A 14,433-nucleotide genomic window follows, 5' to 3' on the forward strand; every position below is an offset into this window, starting at 1 on the left:
GATGGACCAAGGAGGAGTCTCGCCTCCCGATAAATATTCTGGAACTGCGGGCGGTGTTCAACGCGCTGAACCTGGCCCAGCATTTAATTCAGAACAGACTGGTTCAGGTACAGTCGGACAACGCCAACACGGTAGCGTACATAAATCATCAAGGCGGCACTCGAAGCCGCATGGCAATGAGGGAAGTATCAAGGATTCTTCAGTGGGCGGAACGCCATCTGCAAGCCATATCGGCGGTGTTCATTCCGTGGGTCCTCAACTGGGAAGCGGACTTTCTCAGTCGTCGGGATGTGCACGCCGGGGAGTGGAGCCTCCATCCAGAAATATTTCAACTCCTCGTGGACAAGTGAGGCACTCCAGATATAGATCTGATTGCGTCTCGACACAACCACAAGGTTCCGGTCTTCGGAGCAAGAACAAGGGATCCTCAAGCAGCGTTCGTGGATGCACTGGCAATCATGTGGAACTTTCGGTTGCCATATGTGTTCCCTCCAGTGTCTCTACTGCCCAGAGTGATAAGGAAGTTCAAACAAGGAGGCATACTACTTCTGATTGCTCCCGCGTGGCCCAGACGGCATTGGTTCTCAGACCTCCAGGGCCTCTCGTTAGAGCGTCCCCTTCTACTTCTACAACAACCAGACCTCCTCGTTCAGGGCCGTTGTGTCTACCTGGATTTGGCCCGACTGGCTTTGACAGCGTGGCTCTTGAAGCTTCCGTACTGAGGGCCAAAGGTTTTTCTGAGGCGGTCATTCAAACTATTTTGAATTTACATAGGGTCTGGAGAGAAATTGCATCTCTGCCTGATGTTCATACCTTCACTCAGGGTGAGTTGCGCATTCAGCCTCCTTATGTCCCGCCTGTGGCCCCTTGGGATTTGTCGGTGGTTTTGGAGGCCTTGCAGGAATCTGCATTTGAACCTCTTGCATCCGCAGATCTTAAGTGGCTTTCCCTTAAGGTCTTGTTTCTGCTAGCCATTGCTTCTGCTAGACGTGTTTCAGACTTGGGTGCCTTATCCTTTAAGTCCCCCTATCTGATTTTTCACCGTGATCGGGCAGTTCTTAGAACACGCCCTGGTTACCTACCTAAGGTGGTGTCTTCTTTCCACCTTAACCAGGAGATTGTGGTTCCTGCCTTTAATTCTCCGGAGTTGTCTTCCGGAGAGCGGTCTTTGGATGTGGTACGGGCTCTCCGTATCTATGTGAAGAGAACTGCTTCTATTCGGAAGTCTGAATCTCTCTTCGTACTGTTTGGTTTTCACAAACGTCGCTGGCCTGCTAATAAGCAGACCTTGGCCAGATGGATTAGAATGGTGATTGTACATGCTTATATACAGGCTGGTCTTCCAGCTCCTGCTACCATTAAGGCCCATTCTACTCGGTCTGTTGGACCTTCTTGGGCGGCCTGCCGTGGTGCGACCCTTGAACAATTGTGCAAGGCGGCTACCTGGTCCTCAGTGAACACGTTCCTAAGGTTCTATGCCTTCGATACTTCCGCCTCCCAGGATGCTTCCTTTGGATGCCGGGTTCTTGTGCCCGCTACAGTGTGTCCCCTCCCATAAGGAACTGCTTTAGGACATCCACAATGTTATTCCCTGTGGAGCCCAGTGTACCCCGCAGCAGAAAACGAGATTTATGGTAAGAACTTACCGTTGTTAAATCTTTCTGCGAGGTATACTGGGCTCCACAGGGTGCCCACCCTGACGCACTTAGCTTCTTTGGGTTGGTATGGCATTAGCCACTGACACCCTCTCCTGTTGTGAGTGTGTGTTGTATGTGGCTACTAACGTTTGTCGTCTTTTACCTGCTACTGCATTGTACTGGTTAACCAAAGCTGAGCTCCTGTGCACGGAGGCGGGGTTATAGAGGAGGCGGTGCTGTGCATTTTGGGAACAGTCAAAGCTTTGAGCCTGTTGGTGCCTCGGATCAAGATCCTACTCTACACCCCGATGTTATTCCCTGTGGAGCCAAGTGTACCTCGCAGAAAGAGATTTAGCAACGGTAAGTTCTTACCATAGATCTCGTTTTTAATTACCTACCGGTAAATCCTTTTCTCATAGTCCGTAGAGGGTGCTGGGCGCCCACCCAGCGCTTCGTTCTTCTGCAGTTGTTACTTGGTTCGGTACTACCTTGTTCCTTGGTTTAGTACTGCATTGTTACTTGGTTAAGTACTGTTGTTAAGCTGTTGCTGACTTGTTCAAGCTGGTTAGCTTGGTTTGCCTTGTTATGTGTGAGCTGGTGTGAATCTCACCACTATCTGTGTATTTCCTTCTCTCGAAGTATGTCCATCTCCTCGGGCACAGTTTCTAGACTGAGTCTGGTAGGCGGGGCATAGAGGGAGGAGCCAGCCTACACTATTAAACGCTTAAAGTGTCCATGGCTTCCAAGGGACCCGTCTATACCCCATGGTACTAATGTGGATCCCAGCATCCTCTACGGACTACGAGAAAAGGATTTACCGGTAGGTGATTAAAATCCTTTATTAACACCAGGCCAGAACGTATACCAATATGGGATGCATGTAATGGTTTTCCTCGTAAGTTTGATCAGCCGCTCAGTGGTAGAGCCAGAACACCAAAATAATTGTAAACGGTAACGGCAGTTCCGTGCTCTCTATTCAACATTTACATGCTTATCTCAGCTGCACACCTAGTGCATGTCACACGAGTGCTAGTAAGCTTTGTGAGGGCTGAAAGCCATCAACGCAGCCACGTGTCACCAGCCTAAAGCATTCACTTGTTTGATAAAACTCCATCTCTTTATCATGCTGGTCATTTGTATCCGAAGTTATATTTTTACTTTTAATTAACCCTTTTCTTGATCTGTATAATGTGTGTGCTACTGTCACTATGTACAGATGTGTCCTCTTACATCTTTGCTCCGTGTACTCTTAAGTCACATTACACATACCGTGTGAGGGGATGTAGTTAACGTCCTATCGGTCAGGATCCCAGTGGGCAGAATACCGACGGCGGGATCCTTACTGCCGAGAATGCCGACAACTGCGCCAGAGTGGGAATAGAACCTGTGGCGAGCCCGCAAGGATCTTTCTAGCGCTTGCCCCGCTGTCGGCCCGGGATCCCAGTGTCTGTATATTGACCCCCGGGATTCCATCCCCAACCCCATGTGAGTGCCGTGTGACTCAGAAGCGCTGAGCTTCTTTGCTTGCGTTTTTTCCAGAGACACGTCATAAGAGTATTCAATGCATGTCTGATCCTTTCCGACGGAAAGGATCCGACAATACAGTAATCAATTTACGCCCAAATCTGACATGTTTTGGCTGTTCTCGACAATGTCAATCCGACTTTTTTTAGTCAGATTGACATTGTCAAAAACGGTACTAAAAGCTGTTGGATTTGGCCGCAAATCCGACAAAACACGTGGTTCCCTGTGTTTTCCGACAAGTCAGAATTGCTGATCTGTCGGAAAAACGGCATCCCCTTTGAATAGGTCGAATCACGTTTCTACCTAAAAAAGTTGGAAATTGCAGTCTTTCCGACAAGGCGGCAGTCCCGACTAGAATTAAATACACCCCTTAGTTGCAAAGTAATGCAATAACTTGATATGCAGCATGCCTATATTCTGTTTGTGACTGTATTTGCATACAAAATGCTATGCTACAGTGTTTTCCTAAAACACTAACGTGGCATTTCAGATGCAGATACAGCTGCAATTACACACAATATAGGTATGCTGTATATAATTTTAATCAGCAGACACTGCTCATCTGTCAGATTGCATTACTTTGAGACTAAGACGTTTTCGCGAGGGGGGAACGCAAAAAACGAGGCTGGTCGCTACAGAGTCCCCCCACGGCATGGCGCACCTTCAAGGGCTGTTTAGCGTGACTGCAGCAAAGATACAAAAGGACACATCTGTAACAGTAAAGGAGACAGGGTATTGCTTGGGTTGTTGCTAATCTCTTGCTTGTTTTTTTTAACGATGTTTGTAACAGGATTATAGAGCCAGTTAGAAAAGGCTAATATGGACCTATCACTTTATTTAAATTGGCCAGCTCCCTTCCCGTGGCATTGTTTGTTTTTAGACAATATGTAACCGGCCCAAGATTTACATTACAGTTCCTCCTACCACAGACACACCTTTCCGAATAAAACCTGGTTTTCCCACTGTATCAAATCTCTTAATGTTATTGTGGCAAGAGCCTGGCGTCTGGCACACCCCAGATAATCCCTGCACAATGTATATTCTGGTTGTGCCTTCTGGGCAGTGTTATTAATGTACGGTGCCCGATTGCATTGTTTATAGTGATAAAGCATGTTGTTTTTGAATGCTACCATGTGGCTGTTGTGTGTAAAAATGATGTTCTTCGTGAGGGAACATAAGCATTGGACTGAAAAAGCCCCTCCTGAGTTATCTCATAAAGCATGGAGTGTAATCAGGCACAGAGTGGATTATAACCTCATTGTCTCTGTTTTCCATCAATTTTTAAACAATGGTTCCACTAGGTTTTGGGGAGGATTACCTTGAGCAAGACACATGGGAGATGAATTCTGGTATTGTTTCCTCCAAGTGGATTGCCCGTGGAGAGGAGGACTCTTGCACCTCGGGTAGCATTGTCAAGAAAGACCAGTTGTGGAAAAGGATACTGCTCTCCTGATGCGTCAGACGCGTGTAGAAGTGGTGGCTGCAATTGGAAAAGCTACTAGGAACAACATGAAGGACTACTTTAAAGTCAACTTCAAGAACTACAGCGTCTGAGAGACTCTGGTGCATTTATTACCCTATTCATCCTGAATTGGTCCCACCCTATCAATTCCTTTGAAATTAAAGGAATAAGATTGCCCTTCAGGTAGCTAGCAAACCAACATTTTCATGGCTTGCGTTCATTTGTATCGAGTCAATGATCTGGGGGGAGGTGGATGTCACATTACTAGAGGATTTGCCAACCCATATTATCCTGGGGAAATTTGGGGCAAGGACTGGTCAACTGCTTTGTGGGGGCCAATCGCGATCCAGGAAACCAAACCCTGCCATGCTAACTCTGGGAGTTCCAGATGGAATAGCCACCAAAAAAATGAACAGTCACCAGTGAGCATTGTTGAAGCTGATATAGCGAAGTGAGGTGGACTTTGGGGAGCTCCAGCATAATTTATTCTGTATTGGAATCCACCAAGACATAACTATCCTCTTGTGAAGTGTGCCAACATCTTGGGGGCCTACCGCACTGGGCAGCCCTATAAACAATGCCCATAATTTGTGAACCCTTTCCATGGGTTCAAGGATGATGTAGACGGTTTTAAGAAACCCAGTCTGACAGGGATGTGGTTAAGGGGGACATGTATTAAGCAGTGATAAAAGTGGAGAAGTGAGCCAGTGGAGAAGTTGCCCATGGCAACTAATCAGCTGCTCTACTTTTATAGTATGCAAATTATAAATGTCATGTCAATGCTGACTGGTTGCCATGGACAACTTCTCCACTGGCTCACTTTTATCACTGCTTAGTCCATCTCCCCCTTATTCTTATAAGGGGATGTAGTTATGTGACAGGCGGTCACAATACCTCCCACTACATCCCGCCCCCTCACAATCCCGACGGTCGGCATGCCGACCCACAGGTACTATTCCCACTTGTGGGTGTCTATGACACCCATAGAGTGGGAATAGAACCTGCGGTCGCCACCGAGCCCGCAAGGGGCTTGTTGCGCTCACCACCCCCTCCTGGGGTCGGTATGCAAGACCACCGGTCATGCATACCCAACCCCTTATAAGGGGTCTATTCATGAAGTAGTGAAAACTGGAGTAACAGACCAGTGAAGAAGTTGGCCATTGCAACCAATCAGCATCTCCCTTACATTTTATGGAATGTACTTCTTTCAAAGCTGATTGGTTGCTATAGGCACTGGTCCTTTTCTCCACTCTTTTCACTGATTTATGAATAGACCTGTGGTAGACTACGCTACAGCCTATCCTGAAACTGTGGCGCTAGTGTCCATAAATAATGAGCATGTCACTCAGGCTCTCAATATCTTTAGCTTTCTGGAGAAAATAATAAATGATCAAGAGATGCAATTTCAGTGGTACAAGTTTTGTGTACATTACCTCCGCACCACCCCAAGATGAATGGACTGTGCAGAGTTCAGCGGGACTCCCTGTGCTGCATCTCACACCTGTAGCCCAGCCTCCCTGTGGTGCATCACCCTCATCCTCCCACCTATATCCCGGCTCCCCTGTGCAGCATCCCCCCATCTGTATCCCAGATCCCCCGTGCAGTATCCCCCTCATCCTGTCACCTCTATCCCGGCTCCCCTGTACCGTATCCCCCTCATCCTGTCACCTGTATCCCGTCTCCCCTGTGCCGTATCCCCCTCATCCTGTCACCTGTATCCCGGCTCCCCCATGCCGTATCCCCCACATCCCGTCATCTGTATCCCGGCTCCCCTGTGCAGTATCCCCCTCATCATGTCACCTGTATCCCGGCTCCCCTGTGCCGTATCCCCCTCAACTTGTCACTTATATAGCTCCCATGTGCCGTATACCCCTCATCCCGTCATCTGTATCCCAGCTCCCCCATGCAGCAGCCCCCCATCCCGTCATCTGTATCCCGGCTCCCCCCCGTGCAGTATCCCCTTCATCCTGTCACCTGTATCCCGGCTCCCCTGTGTCGTATCCCGGTCACCTGTACCGTATCCCGTCTCCCCTGTGCCGCTTCCCCCTCATCCTGTCACCTGTATCCCGGCTCCCCCATGCCGTATCCCCCACATCCCGTCATCTGTATCCCGGCTCCCCTGTGCAGTATCCCCCTCATCATGTCACCTGTATCCCGGCTCCCCCGTGCAGCATTCCGGCTCCCCTGTGCCATATCCCCCTCATCCTGTCACCTGTATCCTGGCTCCCCTGTGCCGTATCCCCCTCATCTTGTCACTTATATAGCTCCCATGTACCGTATCCCCCTCATCCCGTCATCTGTATCCCTGCGCCCCCATGCAGCAGCCCCCCATCCCGTCATCTGTATCCCAGCCCCCCCCCCCCCCCCCCCCGTGCAGTATCCCCTTCATCCTGTTATCTGTATCTCGGCTCCCCCGTGCTGTATCCCCCTCATACTGCCACCTGTATCCCAACTCCCCTGTGCAGCATCCCCCCCATCCTGTCACCTGTATCCCGGATCCCCCGTGCAGTATCCCCCTCATCCTGTCACCTGTATTCCGGCTCCCCCGTTCAGCATCCCCCTCATCCTGTCACCTGTATTCCGGCTCCCCCGTTCAGCATCCCCCTCATCCCGTCACGTGTATCCCGGATCCCCCTCATCCTGTCACCTGTATCCCGGCACCCCGTGCAGTATCCCCCACATCCCGTCACCTGTATCCCAGCTCCCCCGTGCAGTATCCCCCTCATACTGCCACCTGTATCCCAACTCCCCCGTGCAGCATCCCCCTCATCCCGTCACCTGTATCCCGGCACCCCCGTACAGTATCCCCCTCATCCCGTCACCTGTATCCCGGCTCCCCTGTGCAGCATCCCGTCACCTGTATCCCGGCTCCCCCGTGCAGTATCCCCCTCATACTGCCACCTGTACCCCGGCTCCTCCGTGCAGTATCCCCCTCATACTGCCACCTGTATCCCAACTCCCCTGTGCAGCATCCCCCCATCTGTATCCCGGATCCCCCGTGCAGTATACCCCTCATCCTGTCACCTGTATTCCGGCTCCCCCGTTCAGCATCCCCCTCATCCCGTCACGTGTATCCCGGATCCCCCGTGCAGTATCCCCCTCATCCTGTCACCTGTATCCCGGCACCCCTGTGCAGCATCCCCCGCCCTCATCCCGTCACTCCGTGCAGTATCCCTCTCATCCCGTCACCTGTATCCCGGCTCCCCTGTGCGGCATCCCCCTCATCCTGTCACCTGTATCCCGGCTCCCCTGTGCGGCATCCCCCTCATCCTGTCACCTGTATCCCAGCTCCCCGTGCAGTATCCCCCTCATCCCGTCACCTGTATCCCGGCTCCCCTGTGCAGCATCCCACCATCTTGTCACCTGTATCCCGGCTCACCGTGCAGCATCCCCGCATACCGTCACCTGTATCCCAGCTCTCCTGTGCAGCATCCCCGCTTACCGTCACCTGTATCCCAGCTCTCCTGTGCAGCATCCCCGCTTACCGTCACCTGTATCCCAGATCTCCTGTGCAGCATCCCCGCATACCGTCACCTGTATCCCAGCTCTCCTGTGCAGCATCCCCGCATACCGTCACCTGTATCCCAGCTCTCCTGTGCAGCATACCCGCTTACCGTCACCTGTATCCCGGCTCCCCTGTGCCGCATCCCCGCTTACCGTCACCTGTATCCCAGATCTCCTGTGCAGCATCCCCGCATACCGTCACCTGTATCCCAGCTCTCCTGTGCAGCATCCCCGCTTACCGTCACCTGTATCCCAGATCTCCTGTGCAGCATCCCCGCATACCGTCACCTGTATCCCAGCTCTCCTGTGCAGCATCCCCGCTTACCGTCACCTGTATCCCAGATCTCCTGTGCAGCATCCCCGCATACCGTCACCTGTATCCCAGCTCTCCTGTGCAGCATCCCCGCTTACCGTCACCTGTATCCCAGATCTCCTGTGCAGCATCCCTGCAAACCGTCACCTGTATCCCAGCTCTCCTGTGCAGCATCCCCGCATACCGTCACCTGTATCCCGGCTCCCCTGTGCCGCATCCCCCCTTCCCGTTGGTTGTATCCCAGCTCTGGCGTCCGCGCTGTCCCCGTCCCCCCGTCCTTGCTCCCTGACTGGGAGGCTGCTGAGCGGCTCCTCCTCCCGCCCGTGGCCGCCTCCCTCCCCCAGGTTCCGGGCATGCTCCGTGGCGTCGGTGCGGGGCAGTGGGAGGACAGCTGGGGCTGAGATTGCAGGACAGTGTCCCTGAGGACGCCGGATCCCATCACAACAACCAGCAGCAGCCTCCACCCCCCTCCCCGGCCTCCATCACTCCGGCCCCCCAGAATGAGGCAGCGGGGGGCGGCCATGGCCCCCTGCCCCGGAGCACCGCCTGCCCTGAGAGCCTGACGCTGGCGGCATGTAGCAGCAGCAGCAGGCCGGGGATCCTGTTCTCCCGGGGGACATGCCGGCTGCAGAGCTCCAGATACAGACACACAGCTAGCGGTCAGCAGCGAGCTCCCGGGCTGCGGCCTGAGCGGCCCCCCTGCCCCGGCCTGTGCTTGGCGGCCAGCGGGCTGACGTCCCATGAGGCCGGGATCATGCAGCAGCCACCGCACAACTACGACTTCTTCAGCGAGGAGAACGGCAGCAAGTGGCGGGGGCTCTTCGTGCCGGCCTTACGGAAGGTGAGGGGGGAGAGGTGCCTGGCTCCTGGCGCTGTGGAATCACAAGTCCCAGCGTGCCCTGACAGACATTACATGGTAGAGCATGCTTGGACTTGTAGTTCCACCACAGCTGGAGAGTAGCCACTGCCTACCTTTGAATATATGAGTTTTGTAGGCTGACTGCTTCCTAGTGCTGTGAAACTACAAGTCCCAGCATGTCATAAGAGACATTTAATAACAGAGCATGCTTGGACTTGTAGTTCCACCGCAGCAGGTGCTAATTTCTGAATTATTTGACTATATGTCCTTCTGCTGCTCTGGAACCGGCATGCCCTGGCAGACACTAACTGATGAACAATGCTTTGACTTGTAGTTCTCCAACAGCTGAAATGCATAAGGATGCTTACATGTATATTATCCTGTTGGTGTTCTGTCCAGGTGCTATGGAACCACAAGTCTTAGAATGCCTAGTGGAACAGATGCTGGTGGGGCATGCTTGGATTTGTAGTTCTACAACAGCTGGCGAGCCGCATGTTGCCTGTCTCTAACTTTGTTGGATATTGATACCGTGGTGCTTGCCATAGGGACTTCCAGGTGATGGTCATGCTAGACTAGGGATGAGGAGCCACAGATAGACATCCTCTTCACCATATGCATGGCCAGTTCATGTTAGTGGCAGAGTATGCTGAGACTTGTAGCTCCACAACAGTCACCAAGTTACAGGTTACACAAGCACGGCCCGAGAGGACAATTGGTGGGTTGTCTCCTGTGACTTCTGGTAGGATGGAGGCGCAATTTATGAGCAACTGGTAATTCCTAGTGTTTCAAGAGGGAGAGACTGCCGTGTCCTGGAATACGTCTTGGTTAATGGGAATGTTGGGGCAGGTGAGGAACATAATGGAACATGCTGCTGTCTCGAGAGACATTAGATGCATTGAGCGCTCCTGATGCTGGAGTGTGCTGCAGTTCATAAGGTTCCTCTGTATAATGAGGATCCGCTGTATATGTAAGATTTGTATTGTGCATTGCTTTGCATGGATTGTAAGCTTACAAGCAGAGCCCTCTTATCACTCTGTAATATCAATACCCAGTCGTGTTTATTACTTTGTCCCCATTTGTAAAACATTACAGGATTTGTTTGCGCTATACAAGAAAAAATGGCATTAGTAATAATAAAGGGGGTATTTATCAAAGTTTAGGGCAATATATCATAGCCTGCTATGTGCGGGAAGCTGAGTCTCCTTGTAATTTTAAAGCGGCAATTGTTTACAAGGTAAAACAGACTTGGTTTTGCCTTGTAAATGGTTGCTGCTTTAAAAATACGGGCAGACCTGCAGAACTTCCTGCACATTGCAGGCTATTACATATTGCCCCACGAGAGAGAAAATTGGAGAGGTAAATTACCAATCAGCTGTACTCATTTTTCAAACAGCCTGTACATTGTAAGGAAGAAGCTGATTGGCTGGTACTTTATCTCACAATTTTATGTCTCTCCCAGCGTTAATAAATTCCCCCTAAGAGTGTCAAGAATTTGAGATGTTTGGCGTTAGTTCATATTTGTAATAGCGGTAAGAAGATGAAGGACCAGACTACCATATTTTACTTGTCCGATCTCGGAAACTAAGCAGGTGAGGCCAGGTCAGTACTTGGATGGGAGGCCGCTTGGGAATACTAGGTGCAGTGGGCAATTTTTCCAGGAGACTATTGGGCCCTACACACTGGCAGATAAAACAGAACGATATGAATGTTCTCATTCATATCGTTCTGTGTGTAGGCACCAACGATTAACGATGCGCGGCCCCGTGCTAGTTACTCGTTGGTGCCCCGTTGCTTATGCATGCAGGCCAATATGGACGAGATTGTCCATATTAGCGTGCAGTGCTATGGAGCCGGGTGACAGGGGGAGTGAAGAAACTTCACTCCGACACCAGTCACCTCCCCACCCGTATCCGCCGTTGGGCAGCTCGGCGGCGGATCGGTATGTGTGTAGGGCCCTTATCACTCTACACTGATTACTCTGCAGCCTATTTTCTGGCCCTGTCATTATTATTGTCACAGCTTGTCAATTAAGCTAATAAATATCCTAATTTATTCAGTGATCATTTGGATATCCTTCAATTTATATACAGGAATCCTGAACACATTCTTTGATATTTTCACCATTACCTCATTTTGAACCTTATTTGTTAAAAAGGCAATCGAGTTTTTATGATAAATCGATTTGTTCATCGTTATGATCAATAGTTTACTTAGGAACTAATTAAAGGTTAAGTTTTATATCAATATTTACACTTGACTAAAACATTTTTCTTTATCATTTACTAACGAGTGCTCCCAAAAAAGGTTATTTTGTCTTTCTCTTCCCTAACTGTAGTACCATATCTTACTCCGAGATGACCGGTTAGTAGATAATAGCGCGGCCATTCGGAACTAAAGATTGTAAGCTCGCAAGAGCAGGGATTTCTTTCCTCATGTGCCTTTTCGTTTTCTTACTTACACAATCTTATACGCCATACTCCCTTTTATAGCGTAGAAAACCCCATGTTTTCTATACCTGTGCTATATTGTCTTGAACTGTAAGTGCTGTTTTCTTGTTTACTCATTTGATTATGTACTGTGTAACGCGCGCTGCAGATCCCTTGTGGCGCCAATAAAGATTGTAATATCTCACACGTAGAGCCTGGTCTCCTTGGGGTGGATTTAGTAAAACTTCTCAAGAAGAAAAGTGGTGGCGTTGCTCATAGCTATCATTTCTCTATTGCATTCTGGAAAATGTTAGAATCTGGTCGCTATCGGCGACACTACCACTTTCCCTTTTTAGAAGCCTTTAGTACAGGCATGTCCAAACTGCGTCCCTCCAGCTGAGGTGAAACTACGTATCCCAGCATGCCCTGACAGTTTTGCTGGGATGTGTAGTTTCTCAACAGCTGGAGGGCCACAGTTTGGACATGCCTGCTTTAGTAAATGTTTGTTATCCCATCCACTCACGCCTCACCCACTTGTGCGTACGTCTGTCATTCCTATCTACAGTCCTAGTATACTTACCTAACTTATGTCTTCGGAACAACATTATTATTTATTCCTTGCTTTTATGCTTCTTGAAGTTCTGTATTTTGGCTTTTACTTTTCTTCTATTTTACTTTTGGCCCTCCACATCTTTGCAGTATGCTCTATTACCGAGCTGTACCACGCTGCAAAACTCTGTAGCATCCTATCAACATTGATGCTAATAATTAGCCTATAATAATGTACGTTAAAGGTCTGTGTGCACAATTCAATTCAGTGACAGTTGAATAGCGCCGGGAATTAGCTTGTGGCGCTATTCAGAACGGTGCCATGTGACACCCAACGATGGGATTTTTTCCCGAATCCCCGGCAGGTGCGAGCAGAAATCCGACAAAAGTGCTGGCACAATGCTGATTTCTGCCCTTAGCGTGGCGGAAACAGCGTCGCACCGGGCAGTTACGTCGGAGAATGCCTGTTCTCCCGATAAAACACCCTGTTTAGTCCGGGAGAACGGGCATTCACCGACTTACCACTGGGCTGTATTAAATAGCGCCAGGAGTTAATTCCCAGCGCCATTCAACTGTCACTGAATTGAATCGTGCCCTATATGTTTTAAAAGTATGTCTGAATTTCTCCATATCCATTGTTTTACACTATAGTGTTTGGGAGGGAATTAATCTATTGGTAGTGACCAGCAAAATATACACACCGATGAATAGTATGGAAACAAGATTAGTAAATGCACAAATGCCAATTTGTATTGGTTGACAGCAACTAATTACCCCAATGGTAAATCTGTAATTGATAGATTAAATGTACAACCTTGTGTAGGTGAATGTAGGTTTCTTTTCTTGCAAGAAAAGACTGAATGGTCATTTACACATTGCTTTGTTCTGGGATCATTACTGACCAAGTTTAGGGACTTATCGGTGAGACACTGATATCCTGCAGGTTGCATTGCATGTTTTGGTACATACGGGAAGTAAGTGTTTTGATGCTGGGTTTTTTTATGAGAAACCGCATGGACATTTATGGAAGTGATACACTGTCTGTTGCTTTCAAGGTCTGAGATCCATTTATAGAAGCCATTAAATTACTGAATCCGTCTCCCTTGCTTTCTAGTCTCGCAATAGCCTGTTTCACGTGTTTAACTTTTCTGCTTGTGTTCACATGCATATACTGACTGGTTCATAGGCAGAAAACCTATGTCAAGCAATGGGACTTGTAGTTCTTTATCAGCTGACGAGCCACAGTTTGCCTGCCATTGTCCAAAATATATGTTCTACAAAGTGGACAAAAATTCCGTATTAATTTGGGGGGAAACAATAAGCAGCTGAAAATTGTATCAAAGATATGGATAAATCTATTACACGGATGATGCTTAGGTGTGAGTTTCTTTCCTAAAACTCGTATACATCGCACAAATGGGCGTACCCAAGAAATGCTGTGTCCAATGACAAATACCTATCCGCAGTAGTCGCGGTAAGGTTGTACACATTTTCTACAAATTGCTATCTGGTAAAAGTGTGAAAAAATGGAGTGACCTTCCTGGATACAGTAAAGTGACAGCTGACAAACAGGAGCACATAGAAGGCAGTTAGGGGCAATAAGGAGAGTACTGGAATTTATTAAACTGTATCAAATGGATGATTTTTGCACTATATGGTTTAAAAATGATAGCCAGCAAGTGTTTTTCAGCAAATTAAAGTCTTACCAACATTTCTGGGGACCAAAAAATGTTCTATAGTAATTTGTTTTTAGTGTTTTTATAGAAGTTTGTAAAAAGTTGGAATAAACACTTTACCTCTCATCTGCAATTGAGTACCTGTCCCACATCATTTATACCCATCATTGAGCATTTTAGAGAAATTCACCTGAAAACTCCTCTTTAATGGCCAAATTATACTATTTTAATCCTTCCAAGTGCATGATTGTTTATTAGGAGGGATGTACAGTACCAGAGGTTCTATACTGTCCCAACATTTGCAGGTCAAAATAGAGATGTTCCCTACTTTTCACCTGCTCAGGGGGTTATGTAAACAAATCACCCCCCCCCCCCCCCACCAAAAAAAAAAAAAAAACACAAACAAAAACAAACCACTAATTTCATCTAGAATATCAGTGCAGGTTTGGAATTGGATTGCAACTGTAATTCATGGTGCGAGTT

At 48.9% G+C, this 14,433-nt stretch overlaps 1 protein-coding gene across 1 annotated transcript in view; it reads left to right on the forward strand.

Annotated features, from left to right (window-relative positions):
• The first annotated feature begins 8,711 nt into the window (after positions 1-8,711).
• SOS2 (SOS Ras/Rho guanine nucleotide exchange factor 2) overlaps positions 8,712-14,433 on the forward strand; it is a 181,934-nt gene continuing 176,212 nt past the window's right edge. The window contains exon 1 of the mRNA XM_063947620.1: positions 8,712-9,281. Coding sequence (XP_063803690.1) covers positions 9,195-9,281 — 87 coding nt within the window. The 5' untranslated portion in view covers positions 8,712-9,194. The remainder of the gene's footprint in view (positions 9,282-14,433) is intronic.

The sequence above is a fragment of the Pseudophryne corroboree genome, chromosome 12 (genome assembly GCF_028390025.1).
Source record: "Pseudophryne corroboree isolate aPseCor3 chromosome 12, aPseCor3.hap2, whole genome shotgun sequence".
In the NCBI taxonomy this organism is placed as follows: Eukaryota; Metazoa; Chordata; class Amphibia; order Anura; family Myobatrachidae; genus Pseudophryne; species Pseudophryne corroboree.